This window comes from Ovis aries, chromosome 13, assembly GCF_016772045.2.
Source record: "Ovis aries strain OAR_USU_Benz2616 breed Rambouillet chromosome 13, ARS-UI_Ramb_v3.0, whole genome shotgun sequence".
Lineage (NCBI taxonomy): Eukaryota > Metazoa > Chordata > Mammalia > Artiodactyla > Bovidae > Ovis > Ovis aries.
Window position 1 is genome coordinate 65,950,298 of NC_056066.1, and position 15,381 is coordinate 65,965,678.

Genomic DNA, 15,381 nt, shown 5'->3' on the forward strand with positions numbered 1-15,381 from the left:
TAATAACAGAAGGGTTAAGATTTCAGCCTTTCTGATACGTATATGATTTCATCAGCCTTTACTGAGTCTAATGGCTTATATGATCTGAATGAGTGTGTTAAGTGAGTGTGTTTAACTTGAATACAGGACTAACTTACTACTCTCCTCTGTTACCCCAGCTTTCTTTTGATTTCCATTTGCATGAAACACTTTTTCATTCCTTCACTTTCAGTCTGTGTTTCTATAGGTCTGAAGTGAGTCTTCTGGCAGTCTATATGTGGGTCTTGTTCTCGTCCTCATTCATCCACTTCATGTCTTTTGGTTGGAGCATTTAGTCCATTTATATGTAAAATAATTGATAGGTATGTACTTATTGCCATTTTGTTCATTGTTTAGGGATTGTTTTTGTAGCTTTTGATCTTTTCTTCTTTTGTCCTCTTCCCTTGTGATTTGATTATCTTTAATGTTAATGTTTCTCTTTTTGTGTGTATCTATTATAGATTTTTAGTTTGTGCTTACTGGAAGGTTTATATATAGCAATATATATATTTATATATACACGTATATATATATATACACATGTGTTCATACATACATACATACATACATACATACACACATACACACATATATATACGTTGGTTGTTTGGTCACTCTGTCCTGTCTGACTTTGCCACCCCATGGACTACAGCATGCCAGGCTTCCCTGTCCTTCACCATCTTCTGGAACTTGCTCAAATCATATATACCCACACACACACACACGATAATATTTTAAGTTGCTGATCTCTTCACTTCAAATGCATTTTAACAAACTTCTATTTATTCCCCTTTTCCCATTAGTACTGTTTTTTAAAAATTATTTGTTTATTTGATTGCCTTGAGTCTTAGTCGAGGCACACAAGATCTTTACTGCATCACGTGGAATCTTCCATTGCGGTAAAAAGACTCTCGAGTTGTGGTGCCAGGGCTCATGTAGTTACTGCATGCAGACCTAGCTGCTCTTTAATTGGGATCTTTAATTCCCTGACCAGGGATCAAACCCAAGTTTCCTGCTGTATAAGGAAGGTTCTTATCCACTGGACCACCAGGGAAGTCCCCCTTGAGTACTGTTTCTGGTATTATATTTTACATCTTTTTGTTTTGCGTATCCCTTCACTACTTACTACAGATATAGATGATTCTGCTTTTTGTCTTTTAACTGGTTTTATATGTGGCTATTTGAATACCTTCACTGTATATTTGCCGTTACCAATGGGCTTTTTCCTTTCATAAGTGCCTTTAGCATTTCTTGTAAAGCTGGTTTGGTGGTAATGAACTTTTTTTAGCTTTTGTTTATCTGTAAAACTTCATCTATCAAATTTCACTGAGAACTTGCCAGGTAGGTTCTTGGTTTTAACTTCTTCCCTTCATCACTTTAAATATACTCTACCACTCCCTTCTGGCCTGCAGATTTTCTGTTGAAAAGTCAGCTAATAGTCTATGGGAGTTTCATTACATAAACTTGCTGCTAGCCTCTAACTGCTTTTAATATTCTCTCTTTAATTTTTGCCATTTTAATTATAATATGTCTTGATGTGTTCCTCTTTGGGTTGGGCCTATTTGGGGCTCTCCTTGTCTCCTGGACTTGGACATCTATTTCCTCTTCTAGGCTGGGGAAGTTTTTAGCTATTATGTCTTCAAATATGTTCTCTGCTCCTTTCTCTTTTCTCCTTCTGGGACCCCTAGAATGTGAATGCCTGATGTTCTCTCAGAGGTCTTTTAAACTGTTCTCATTTTTGTTTTCCTTTCTTTTTCTGTTTGGCTTCCACTCTTGTCTTCCAGCTTGTCAATCTCCTCTGTATGACTTAGTCAACTGTTGATTCCTTCTAGTGTATTTTTTATGTCAGTTACAGTATTCTTCATCTCTGCTTGATTCTTCCCTATTTTTCTATTTGTTAAAATTTTCTAACATTCTGCTCTGTGAATCCATTCTTTTCCCAAGTTTTTGATCATCTTTACTATTATTACCTTGAACTCTTTATCAGGTAGATTATCTATCTCTACTTCACTTAGTTCTTTTGTGGTTCTGTTTCTTAGTGTGGAATATAGTCCTCTGTTGTCTCATTTTGTCTAACTTGCGGGTTTTATTTCTATGCATCTGATAGGATGGTTATGTTTCCTGACTTTGGAGAAGTGGCCTTTTGTGGGCGATGTCCTGTGTGTCCCAGCATCTCACATTCCTCTGGTTGTCAGGGCTATATGCTTCAGGGGTGCCCCCAGTGTGGGTCCTTCTACTGTGGTGGGCTGAGTATCGTGGGTAGTGTGGTAGGTGTGGCCTGCTCCCCAGTTCGGTTGGTTGCCAGGCCCTGCCTTTTGTGGAGACTCCCAGCCACTGGTTGGCAGGGCCAGATCACAAAGTAGCTGGCTGCAGAACCCCAGAGTGTCCTGGGGCTAGTGCTGGCTCACTGGGTGGCAGAGCCAGGCTCTGAGTTGAGAGGCTGTGAGGTGGGGTTCCTGGGTCTGGTGTTGGCCTGCTGGTGAGTGGGGATGAATTACACAGTGGCTGGCTGAGGAGTCCAAAGTGCCCCCAGAGCTTGTGTTGGCTTGCTAATGAGTGAGTCCAGGGCCTGGGGGGTCCCAGGGCTGTTGTCAGCCTGCTGGTGGGCAGGGCCAGGCTCAGGGGGTGTTCCAGGCTAGTGCTAGCTCACTGGCGGGTGGAGCTTGTCCCAAGGTCTCTGGATGCAGGGTCCTTGGCGTCGTGAAGCTGATGTTAGCCTGCTGATGGGTGGGCCTGAATCCCAGGACCGCTGGCTGAGGCACCCAAGGTATCCCAGAGCTGGAGCTAGACTGCTGTAAGGCAGGGCCAGGAGGTAGGGCCCCAGGACTGCTGCTGGGCTGCTAATGTGTTGGCTGGGTCCTGACAGGGTAGGCTGTGGGGCTGCAGTGGTCTTGGGGCCTGTGTCTGCCCTCTGGTGTATGGGAGGATCGGGGTCCAAGAGATCTTGGGACTGGTGCCCACCCACCAGTGAATAATGCTGGGTCCTGGAGTTAGTGCCTGCTATGTTAAATACTGTACTTCATCTTCACTATTATATAATTTCTGGCTTCAGAGGCCAACTGAACTAAATTTAGCACGGAAAACCAACTCAAGAATAAGAGGTTATAATCCTGGGCTAGGCAATGGTTTCTTAGATATGATAGCAAAAGCATAAGAGACAAAAGCAAAAACAGATACAGGGAACTACATCAAAATTTAAAACTTTTGTGCTCCAAAGAACACTATTAAGAAAGTAAAAAGACAGAGAATTCCTTGGTAATCCAGTGGTTAGGAGTACAAACTTCCATTGCTGGGGCCCAGGTTCAACCCCTGGTTGGAGAACTATGATCCTATAAGCTCCTCAATGTGCTCTAAATAAATAAAAATAAAAAGATAATCCAGAAGATGAGAGAAAATAGTTGCACAGTGTATCAAATATCAGGGGCTTATATCCTGAATATATAAAGAACTCATAATTCAAATAAATTGTAGTGATGACTGAACAACCTTGTGAAATTTCTAAGAAACAATGACTCATATTTAAAACAAATGAATAAAAGAATGCATATATGTGTATAACTGAGTCACTTTGCTGTATAGCAGAGATTAGCCCAACATTGTAAATCACTACATCTCAATAAAAAATAAAAATGAAAAAATAAACAGTGAATTGTAAGGTATGTGAGTTATATCTCACTAAAGCTGTTTTTATTTAAAAAGAAATAAAGGTAGATGTCAAATTAGAAATCAATTTTTTGTTCAACTGTACTGCTGATGAAGCTAAGGTCAAAAAGGTATCAATTTCATTACTAGACAGTGACTCACTGACTCAAGCACTTAGTAGCTTTAAAAACTATTTTCAATGACTATAGTTCATACATAAGGTTAAATAATTTTGCTTTTCATGAAAAATAGAAAAATAAATAAAAGGGAATACATGAAACTACTGACTTGAAAATTACTTTGAAAAGATTTTTTGCAGCAAATTGTGAAAAAGTGACCTCAGATTATCTGAGATGATCTCAACTAATGAAAACTCATCTTATCTCCGCCTGCCTGAAGAGACTACCCAAACTGCAGCTATTGAGGAGGGACACAAGAGAATGGAGGACAGTAACTGTCTTCCGACCGCAGGACGAAATATTTAGATATCATCTTTGGAAGTGATCCTTCTATTTACTTCTTTATGAAAATGAAGTATTTTAACAATAGGTAACTGTTTCAAAAAGGGCTGGGATTAAATAAATTTACTCTAAGAGTCACTACTTCGTCTCTAAAAGAAAGTTATTGCAGAATTGAAGCAAATTTTCAAACATGATTTTCACTGGAAAATAAGCAGACTAACTTGTAAAAGTAAAATGGTCACAAGATCTAAGATAACTCAGTGAATATAGTATCTCTGATGAAAATACAAATGGTGACTTGGTAAAAGGAGAATGACAACCCTGTCCCCTCTTCCAGATCTGAAACTGTCTCCTTACCCTATAGATGTCAAAGGGTAAGCAATGATGTACATTTCCTATCACTAACCAATCAAGAAATATTTTTCCTTTTTATTTTTTAAAGAAACATTTCTTTAATTATGGTATTAGAACCATACTGAAGAGCTTGTGAAAAATGCACATTCCTAGGTATCTAAAGTAAGTTCCCATAATCAGAATTTCTGAGATGGGAGCTAGGCAGCTGATTGCTTCTTAAAATGATTCTTGGGACACTAAGTCTGAAAAACAGGGCTTTTAAAATGTCTGGAAGGGGATAGGGGATAAAAAATAAACAATTAATTTTTAGACATATACCTACTCTTTGACCCATCATTTGATAAAAATGTTTACCAAAACTGATTAAGTAATTTTAATGTAAAAGTTATTCTAGGGTTTCCCTGGTGGCTCAGTGGTAAAGAATCTGCCTGCCAATGCAGGAGACATCGGTTCTATCTCTGGTCTGGGAAGATTCCACATACTGCAGCTAAGCCTATGCACCACAACTACTGAGCCTGTGCTCTAGAGTCTGGGAGCTGAAACTACTGAGCCCACATGCCACAACCACTAAAGCCCGAGTGCTCCAGAGCCCATGCTCTGCAACAACAGAGGCCACGACAGTGAGAAGCCTGGGTGCCACAGTGAAGAATAGCTGTAACTAGAGAAAGCCCATGTACAGCAACGAAGACCCAGAGAGCAAAAAAGAAAAAAATGTTATTCTATGACGAAGGGTAGGGCTATATGCGTTGATATGAATATTTCTCAAAAATACAACAATAGAGGGCTACTTACTGTGAATGAAATTCCATGGGTTGTCGTGGCCTCTGTTGTTGCAGAGCATGGGCTCTGGAGCACTCAGGCTTTAGTAGTGTGACATGTGGGCTCAGTAGTTTCAGTGACATATATAGTGTTGCTAAGAGTCGGACACGACTGAGCAACTTCCCCTTCACTTTTCACTTTCATGCATTGGAGAAGGAAATGGCAACCCACTCCAGTGTTCTTGCCTTGAGAATCCCAGGGACGGGGGAGCCTGGTGGGCTGCTGTCTATGGGGTCGCACAGAGTCAAACCATGACTGAAGCGACTTAGCAGCAGCGGTGTTTAAAAACAACACGTAAAACAGTACTATACACTGTTAATGGCTATACACATGTAGTAAAAAATCCAAAAAACATTGAAGAAAATGATTAAACACCAAGTTCAGGATGGTGCTTACTCTTGGAGAAAAAAGGATAGAAACAGAATTCAAGAGGGATACAAACGAGGTATTCTATTGTTTCTAATATTTTGTTCTAAAAATAAAAGATCTGAAGCAAATTAAGCAAAATGTTAAGATCCAACAAGCTCACCAGTAGCCTATGTATACTTTCTATGTGCTTAAAATATTTTAGCTTTTCTTGACTTAAATACTCTGGTTATTTTAGAAAGTGCAGAAAGTTTAGGAAAGTAATAACCCTACTCTCAGTCCAATTACTGAAAAGAGATTTGTTTCCATTCTTTAAAAAATGAACTCTACATAACTGAGTTATATCACTTTATGTTAAAAAATAATAATAAACTCAGATTTCTCTTACCTTCATTGTATGTTGGATACAATTAAGCAGCTTCATTCTCTTCCCATAGGAACTAAAATTATAACAGGATAAGCAAATCTGTCATTATTTGCTTAATAATAATCCTGGAGTATATAATCAACTATAGATTTTTAGAAAAGTTAGATTAAAAGAACAATTAATAATCCAAACATACTCCTCCCTAGAAACCCTCTCCTTCCTTTGCTTTTGAGACATGAGACTTCTGCCCTTTATCTCCTTCTTTCTTGGTAAATTCAGATTTCAACACTTCCCATATCTTTATCACTGAATGCTCAATATACACTTCAAACTTACTTTAACCTAACTGAGGCTAACATCTACCCTAATGATCCTAAAATTTGCTTGATTTACTTAAGTGAAATCTCAAGATAGCTAGGTCTCTTTGAAGTAGAGCATAGTGATAATGAAAAAGGTTTCTGGAATCAGGCGGAACTGGCTCACATCTTCACATGGAATCTACATGACTTTGAAAAAGTCACTTAACCTTTTTTGGTACATTGATATTCTCATCTATAGCACAGAGATAATACTATTAATATCTCCCTCACAGGGCTGCAGAGGGATTAAACAGTGTGTTCACCACTGAGGTTACAACAGACTCAGTTCCTGCCCTCAAGAACTACAGGAGAATTTTAATTATGATTACAGGTGTTACAGAAATTACTATTGATGTCCAAGTGAATATCTGTCCCATCAGCAGTGTTTTAAGTACAAGAATCTAGAAGTTTATTAGTGTAACCATGTGGTGAGTATGTACACGTCATCTATCTAAATGGGCAAAGATGTCACATCTAGGAAAACTACATTTGTTTGACAATCTGAGTCTCTGTCATATCAAAATAACTTTCAAAGAGATATAATTGTTGCTTATATTAATTAAGAAGTATCTAGGATACAATCTAAGGAAATGCAGAATAATACAAAACTTCTTGGCAGGGGTGGTGATCAGTCACAAGATCACAAATGGACTTTTAAAATTCACTATAGTGACGAGTTTCAAAGGTCCAAGTTTGACTTATGAGTATAGGTATGCTTAAGCATGAATCAAATATTTATGGTTTTAGCTTCATTTATACCTATCTTCCTCTATCAGTAATTACTCATAATACTAAAATCCTGAGAAAGAATAGGAATTTAACAGCCCAAAATCCTGTAGTTAACTTTCCTGCTCCATTTACACTTATTAATTAGCCTCCATTTACACTTACTAAATGGTCTAGGCATGTCAGCTTGATACCTGGCTGAAGCAGAAGGCAAGGGGTTAGGTTTCATCAATCCGCTAGCTAATCAGACTGAAATGTAAATCGTTTGCTAAAAGTACTTAAACAGACTTGGAGCCAGAAGAACTATAAGTGACCTCTATGTTGTACCCTGAAACTCACGGTAACTACAGGCTTTAAGAATGATTTTCCTAGAATGTATAGAAGCATCATTACAGCTGATAAACCATTAAAGCAGCATGCTTGGTGTTTACTATTCCCCATCTCCTCAGCTGTTTGATGTAACAAGCACAGAGAAAGGCCAGGCCAAGAAGTACTTAAAGGCAGAGCTATAACTGACAAAGGTTAAGCATGGTTGCACAGCACAGCATAACCAAGAATCACAGCATAAAACAATACCAAACCTAAACCAACCTCACTGCCTAGTCTTCCCCTCAGCTGATATTCAGTATTCATTACTTAATTAGAACTCAAAAAGAAGCTACTGTATTCATATAGAAAGCATGAGGAGGTGACCAAAATGCATGAAGGGGGTTCAAGAGGTACAAACTTGCAGCTATAAAATAAGTCATGGGTGTGTAATGTACATCATGATGACTATAGTCAACTAATGTTGCAGTACATGTTTCAAAGTTGCCAAATGATAAAATACATTTTATGTTCTAAGGCAGGGCAAGAAAATTTAAGTATAACGTGTTCCCTGCTTGTGCTGGGCCCTCTCTAATGTGCAGTGTGTATCTGGATTACATATTAACCACACCTCTTCAAAGGTGAGAATGCTGGCCTGACTGTAAAAAAAAAATGCTGTTTTTCTTTCTGATGTAAACAATGTAACTCGTCAGAAGACAAATTTTTCCTTTCCTAACCCTGTAAAGGTCACAGTGACACATTACTCCTATGTGCAGATCTGGAATATGAATCTCTGTTGAACTTTATGTAAAATTTCAGTGCGTCATTTTGATGTACCATCTGTTATCTCAAAAATGTACATGACCGTCTTTGACTTCTAACAGACAGAACATTCCTCAGAGTTTTCTAAAAGGCTGTCTCCTGGGTTATAACCTTCAGGTTGGCTCAGATAAAATTCTCTATTTCTCCTTTATATCGAATTCTAATTTTTTGTTGACTTATGAGAGTAAATTTTTGTTGTTGTTTTTTTGGTGGTGTTTTTTTTCTTACGCAGCTTTCAGAATCTTAAGTTCCTCAACTAGGGACTGAATCTGTGCCCTCGACAGTGAGAGTGCAGAGTCCTAACCACTGGATTGCCAGGGAATTCCAAAGAGAGTAAATCTTAAAATTTCTCATCACAGGAAAAAAACATTTCTTTGTAACTTTGTATGGTGACAGAGGGTAACTAGACTAGTACTATGATGATCACTTTTCTTTTTTTTTAATTTTTCAATATATACAAATACTGAATCATTCCACATTATACATTTGAAATGAATATAATATTACATGTCAATTATACCTCTATAAAAATTTAATTAAAAAATTACTGATTAAAGTATATTTATTAAAAAGCCACCCAAAACCTGGACATGTCTTTGTTTTGGCATAAGTTATGATAAAATAAATACTTTTGTTTTTTGGCTGCTCTGTTTGCTGAGCAAGTTTTCTCTAGTTGTGGTGAGTGGAGGCTACTCATAGTTGTGGTGCGAAGGCTTCTCACTACATTAGCTTCTCTTGTTGCAGCTCCTGACTCTAGGAGCACAGGCTCAATAGTTATGGCGCATGGGTTCAGTTGCTCCAAGGCACGTGGCATCTTCCCAGACCAGGGATCCAGTCTGTGTCCCCTGCAGTGGCAGGCAGATTCTCAACCACTGGACCACCATGGAAGTCCCCAGATAAATACTTTAAACAAAGATTTGGGCCAGGATAGACTATAGTAAGACTTCATTTCTGTATTTCATCACTTCTGAAATGTAATGCTTCTTAGAACCAATGTATACATTTAATGTGACAATGTTTGTTATTAATATTTTTTTTTAGAAATCAGTTAATCATGAGGAAATACAGGAGTACTTGTCTAAACTGATTTTCCCATAGAAAGCAGAGCCTACGACAAGAGCCTGCATACAGGTAATTTATTTGGGGATGTGAATCCTGGAAAACGGAGTGGAGGGTTATGAAAGGTAAAACAGGAAACAAGGGGAAAATACTTAATCAGTTGCACTGGTACTACTGTGAACAACTTCAGCTGATCCCAGTGGGATCCTCAAAGGTAGCTCTGAGCAGGAGAACTTTGTCAAAATGTAAATATTCTATATCTGCCCTGTCCAACATGGTAATCACCAGTCATATGTGGTTACTGAGCACCTGAAGTATGACTAGTGGAGGTGATGGAATTCCAGTTGAGCTATTTCAAATCCTAAAAGATGATGCTGTGAAAGTGCTGCACTCAATATGCCAGCAAATTTGGAAAACTCAGCAGTGGCCACAGGACTGGAAAAGATCAGTTTTCATTCCAATTCCTAAGAAAGGCAATGTCAAAGAATGCTCAAAGTACCACACAATTGCACTCATCTCACATGCTACCAAAGTAATGCTCAAAATTCTTCAAGCCAGGTGTCAACAATATATGAACCGTGAACTTTCAGCTGTTCAAGCTGGTTTTCAAAAAGGCAGAGGAACCAGAGATCAAATTGCCAACATCCTCTGGATCATCAAAAAAGCAAGAGAGCTCCAGAAAAACATCTATTTCTGCTTTATTGACTACGCCAAAGCCTTTGACTGTGTAGATCACAATAAACTGTGGAAAATTCTGAAAGAGATGGGAATACCAGACCACTTGACCTGGGTCAGGAAGCAACAGTTAGAACTGGACATGGAACAGACTGGTTCCAAATAGGAAAAGGAGTTATGTAAAGGCTGTATATTGTCACCCTGCTTATTTAACTTATATGCAGAGTACATCATGAGAAACGCTGGGCTGGAGAAAGCAGAAGCTGGAATCAAGATTGCCGGGAGAAATATCAATAATCTCAGATATGCAGATGACACCACCCTTATGGCAGAAAGTGAAGAGGAACTAAAAGCCTCTTGATGAAAGTGAAAGAGGAGAGTGAAAAAGTTGGCTTAAAGCTCAACATTCAGAAAACAAAGATCATGACATCCGGTCCCATCACTTCATGGCAAATAGATGGAGAAACAGTGGAAACAGCGGCAGACTTTATTTTGGGGGGCTCCAAAATCACTGCAGATGGTGACTGCAGCCATGAAATTAAAAGATGCTTACCCCTTGGAAGGAAAGTTATGACCAACCTAGACAGCATATTAAAAAGCAGAGACATTGCTTTGTCAACAAAGGTCCGTCTAGTCAAGGCTATGGTGTTTCCAGCGGTCATGTATGGATATGAGAGTTGGACTATAAAGAAAGCTGAGTGCCTGAGTGCCAAAGAATTGATGCTGAAGGAGGAAACAGACAGAACAGGCTCCATCTTGAAAGCAGGACTCCATCTTGGGCCGCACTGTGGACTTTGAGCTCTATGCCCAGTATCTATGGAAACGACACACCAACTGGAAAACCAGGCCCCCCGGATGGAAGAGCCCCAGGGCTCATACCGAGACTCTCCACTGCCTAAAAGAATACCCTAATTATCTGTTTAACCAAATAGAATCATAAATTCTATTATGCTTATTGGGGTATGACCACAGGCCTATTGATAATTGTCCACTGTTAACTACCTAGGCTTAGGGAATATGAATCACAGGTTAACTTTGATTTTATCTTTCTCTTCCTTTGTTCCAACTAGTTTCAGGGAATTTGGGGAGGTGGGTTTGGGCACGTACACTTAGGTATATAAGGTTTTCACAAAACTGGTTGGGGTCCTTGGCTAAGAGGAGACTCTGCCTTGGGCCCGCCGGTGTAATAAACTGCACTTCACTATCTGCATTGTCCTCCTGAGTGAGTTTGTTTCCCACCACGCGTGGCTACAACAATACTTTTGAACTGTGGTGTTGGAGAAGACTCGAGAGTCCCTTGGACTGCAAGGAGATCCAACCAGTCCATCCTAAAGGAAACCAGTCCTGAATGTTCATTGGAAGGACTGATGTTGAAGCTGAAACTCCAATACTTTGGCCACCTGATGTGAACAGCTGACTCATTTGAAAAGACCCTGATGCTGGGAGGAATTGAAGGCAGGAGAAGAAAGGGATGACAGAGGATAAAATGATTGGATGGCATCACTGACTCAACGGACATGAGTTTTGAGTCAACTCCAGGAGTTGGTGATGGACAGGGAGGCCTGGCGTGCTGCAGTCCATGGGGTCACAAAGAGTCGAACACAACTGAGTGAATGAACTGAAATGAACTTGACTCAGTGTAACTGAGAAATTAAAATTTCCATTTTGATTAATTGTAATTAATTTTAACACATAGCTAGTGGCTATTGTATAGAAAAACACAGTTCTAAGGAGTCCTGCAGAACCCATCTCAGAGTTAAGAGATGGACACAAAAAGACGTGACATATAGTGTCCCTTTTGGAATTTGTACTATTTTGTTAATTCATGTGTCCCAAGTTCTTGGAAGAATGCCTAACACATAATGGTCCTCCACAAATATTTGTTGAATATCAAACAAATATTTGTTGAAATCAACAGCATTTGGATCCACAAACTACATGTTTCCCTTTTAAAGCAAAACCGTACTAGAAAAATCCATTCAGTTCAAATAGTAAGCAACTACTATACATAAGAAATAGGTAGTAAGAGGGAATATGGAGGAATGAAGTCTGTTAAAAGTCAGTTAAATGTCCTAAAGTGATCTTTTCCTTCAATCTACTTCCCTTACCAACTACTAAACAGAAATGCATAAAGTAACTCAAGCATAATCCTTTGTTTTGATTCTTTGCTTACTGTTCCCACAAACAACACTTAACTAAGTGGAATTCCAGAAAAAAGACAATATTTTACTACTGTTGCCAATTCCAATAGAAATAAAGTCTCTATTTAAGGAATATTTAGATATTGGATCCTCAACCCAGATCTTTAAAGTAGACCTAGATCTAGATCCTAGAATCTCCAGTCATACATACGGACCTCAACCTATACATCTAATTTATGAAGGGCTTACCATGTGCTAATCACTTTATACACATTGTCTCACAGGTATCCATTTCACAGGTGCAGAAACTGGAGCGTTAAATAAATTGTCCCATATCATTCAAATGAAAAACGCCAAACTTCTTTGGACAGTGTCTTTAACACCAAGGAAGCATTTCAGTCTTAAGACACCTTTAGAAAGACCTAGAAATATGTTCATGATAGGACTGCATTTTTCTTGCTAATGTTTTTTTCCTATCAGTTCTACATTTTCTGATGTGAATAATTATTCTGAACTTGAGAGTAAAAAGTTGGTCACTACAAACTTCATGAAGGTTTGTCAGCAAAAATTTTTAAATAGGAATCATTAGTAATACTAAACACAGGATTTGCACAGCAAAAACAAAAACAACTGCTAAATAGCAGGCATGGTATTCTGTTTTAAAACCCTACAAATTTGAGGACAGTTAATGTTAATGATCTTGGGCTTTGTCTTTCAAATGTGAATAAAAAGGTCTTAAGTGTGCTTGGCTACAATGCGAATTTTATCATTCTCACCTTATTCCAAGATCTTCAGGAAAGGGCAGTAATGAACCTGTCATTTTCTTCTCTATGGAAGAAAACAGAGAAAACAATAAATGATTTCAATATTTACAGCATTTGCTTTTCGATTTCTTTCAGTTTGGATCCATCAGAATTTACTCAGATCAAGATTTTTAGAGCATCCAGTATGTTGCAGTGAAAAGGACAAAAGAGGACTGAGTTTTTCTCTCTCCCTTTCCTGAGAACAAAGAATATAAAGGAACAGTGAGCAGGTCTCAACATTCCTGGTTTTTTTCACTTTGCTCCTAACTCTGAACGTCTGAGTTTGCTTTTCTGCCCCTTAACTCTGCGGGAGCTACACTTCTCACCTATTTTCTGACTCGTGTTTACCCTTACAACACCCTTCACCTTGTAGTTACATATCAAAAAGAAGGCCACAGAGCCACTGAACTGCCAGACTCAATCACTGGGTTACTAATGTCAGCTTATGATTGTCTTTGAAACAATACAAGAGGAAGAAATCAAGATCCTATCACCTTTGCTCCTCATCACTGACTCCTGACTATAAGCCCTTGCCTTACATAAGCCCCCAGACTCCTCGTGGAGCAGGGGGCACAGTTCTTCAGGCATGAGCCTACTGTGTTCCCCTCTCTGCCAGCTGAGAATAAAAGCCACCTTTCTATTTCCTCCAAACTCTGTTTCCGTATTTTTCATTCAGCTTCAGTAGGCACAGAAGGCCAAGATTTCGGCTGGCAACAAGTACTGGCAACAAGGTACTTCCCAGGTGACGAAGTGGTAAAGAATCCTCCTGCCAAGAGATGGAGGTTCAATCCCTGGATCAGGAAGATCCCTTGGAGTAGGAAATGGAGAGCCACGTTTGTATTCTTGCCTGGAAAATTCCATGGAGCCAGCTCAGGGTCACATAGTGTGGACGCTGAACACTCAGGACTCAGCACCTCCCACATGGGTTTGTTGGCGGGAGGGCAAAGGTGACTCTGGGCCCCCAATTTTACAGCCAACCTTGCCCTTACAAGGCTAGGGTGAGTTAGATCAAAGCATGAACCTTCAGGTGCCAGGTGAGCAGGGCCTGGTCCAGTAGAAAATTTATATATTTTTTCCTATTTATAACTAGTGGTTAGAAGAATAATTCTTGAATATATTTCTCTGGACACTGTACAAATATTTTTATAAATTCTTACAAGTGAAATTCGCTGTAAGCAAAAAGGTATTTCTAAACTGTCCAGGGTTAAACAAATTGATAATTCCATCAACTTTATTAGATTACCCATTTCTATTATCAATTTTTAAATATCTTTTTCTGTGTTTACAAGCTGGTTATCAACTGTTTGTTCTTGTGTTTTGCTCATTTTCCTACTGGGGTGTTTTTTTCCTTGCTCTTAGCTGACTTTATAACTTTGAATATGTTCTCTTTTCTTTTCTTATTGGTTTATTTGTTCCTGTATTGCTGAGGGAAATTCAGTGTATTTTGATGAGAATACTACTGCTGCTACTGCTAAGTCACTTCAGTCGTGTCCGACTCTGTGCGACCCCATAGACGGCAGCCCACCAGGCTCCCCCGTCCCTGGGATTCTCCAGGCAGGAACACTGGAGTGGGTTGCCATTTCCTTCTCCAATGCATGAAAGGGAAAAGTGAAAGTGAAGTCGTTCAGTCGTGTCCGACTCTTAGCGACCCCTTGGACTGCAGCCCACCAGGCTCCTCCGCCCATGGGATTTTCCAGGCAAGAGTACTGGAGTGGGGTGCCATTGCCTTCTCTGTTTGATGAGAATACTTGTTAAGATATAGCTGGGATGAAATAAAATTAAATAAATTTTAAAAAAAAGATATAGCTGGGATGAATTCTGGAGTTCAAAGACCTAATCTTAAAATCCAACTCTGTTTTTTTCTAGTTGTGTGACCTTTGAATCTCAAACATACCATGTTAAAAAACATGGATCACAGCTTCTAAATTCCTGTAAATTGTATTCCAAAATGAGGAAAGGGACCCAGCACCTTGTGCTTAGTTTTGTCAAATAAAAATCTGTACACAAGTTACTGTGTATAAAACAGGTTCCTACTGTATAGCACAGGGAACTACATTCTATATGTGTATATATATGGCTTCCCAGGTAGCACTAGTGGTAAAGAACCCACCTACCAATACAGGAGACATAAGAGATGCAGGATCGATCACTGGGCTGGGAAGATTCCCTGGAGGAGGGCACAGCAACCCACTCCAGTATTCTTGCCTGGAGAATCCCATGAACAGAAGAGCTTGGCAGGCTACCATCCATAGGGTTGCAAAAAGTTGGACACGACTGAAGCTATGCACACACGCATGCATATATAAATAAATGTGTGTGTGTAAGTGTATATATATACACACACTTCTCAGGTGGTGGCGCTAGTGGTAAAGATTCCACTTGCCAATGTAGCAGACACAGGAGATGCAGGTTTGATCCCTGGGTGGAGAAGATCCCCTGAAGTAGGAAATGGCAACCCATTCC

The 15,381-nt window shown here is 39.3% G+C and overlaps 1 protein-coding gene across 7 annotated transcripts in view; it reads right to left on the reverse strand.

Annotated features, from left to right (window-relative positions):
* Positions 1-15,381, reverse strand: part of SAMHD1 (SAM and HD domain containing deoxynucleoside triphosphate triphosphohydrolase 1) — a 75,571-nt gene that overhangs the window by 49,415 nt on the left and 10,775 nt on the right. For all 7 annotated transcript variants that reach the window (XM_004014555.5, XM_042230348.2, XM_027977171.3 and 4 more), the window contains exons 2-3: positions 12,892-12,943; positions 6,049-6,100 (exon numbers count right to left, since the gene is read on the reverse strand). In XM_004014555.5, the coding sequence (XP_004014604.2) occupies positions 6,049-6,100; positions 12,892-12,943 (104 nt within the window). The remainder of the gene's footprint in view (positions 1-6,048; positions 6,101-12,891; positions 12,944-15,381) is intronic.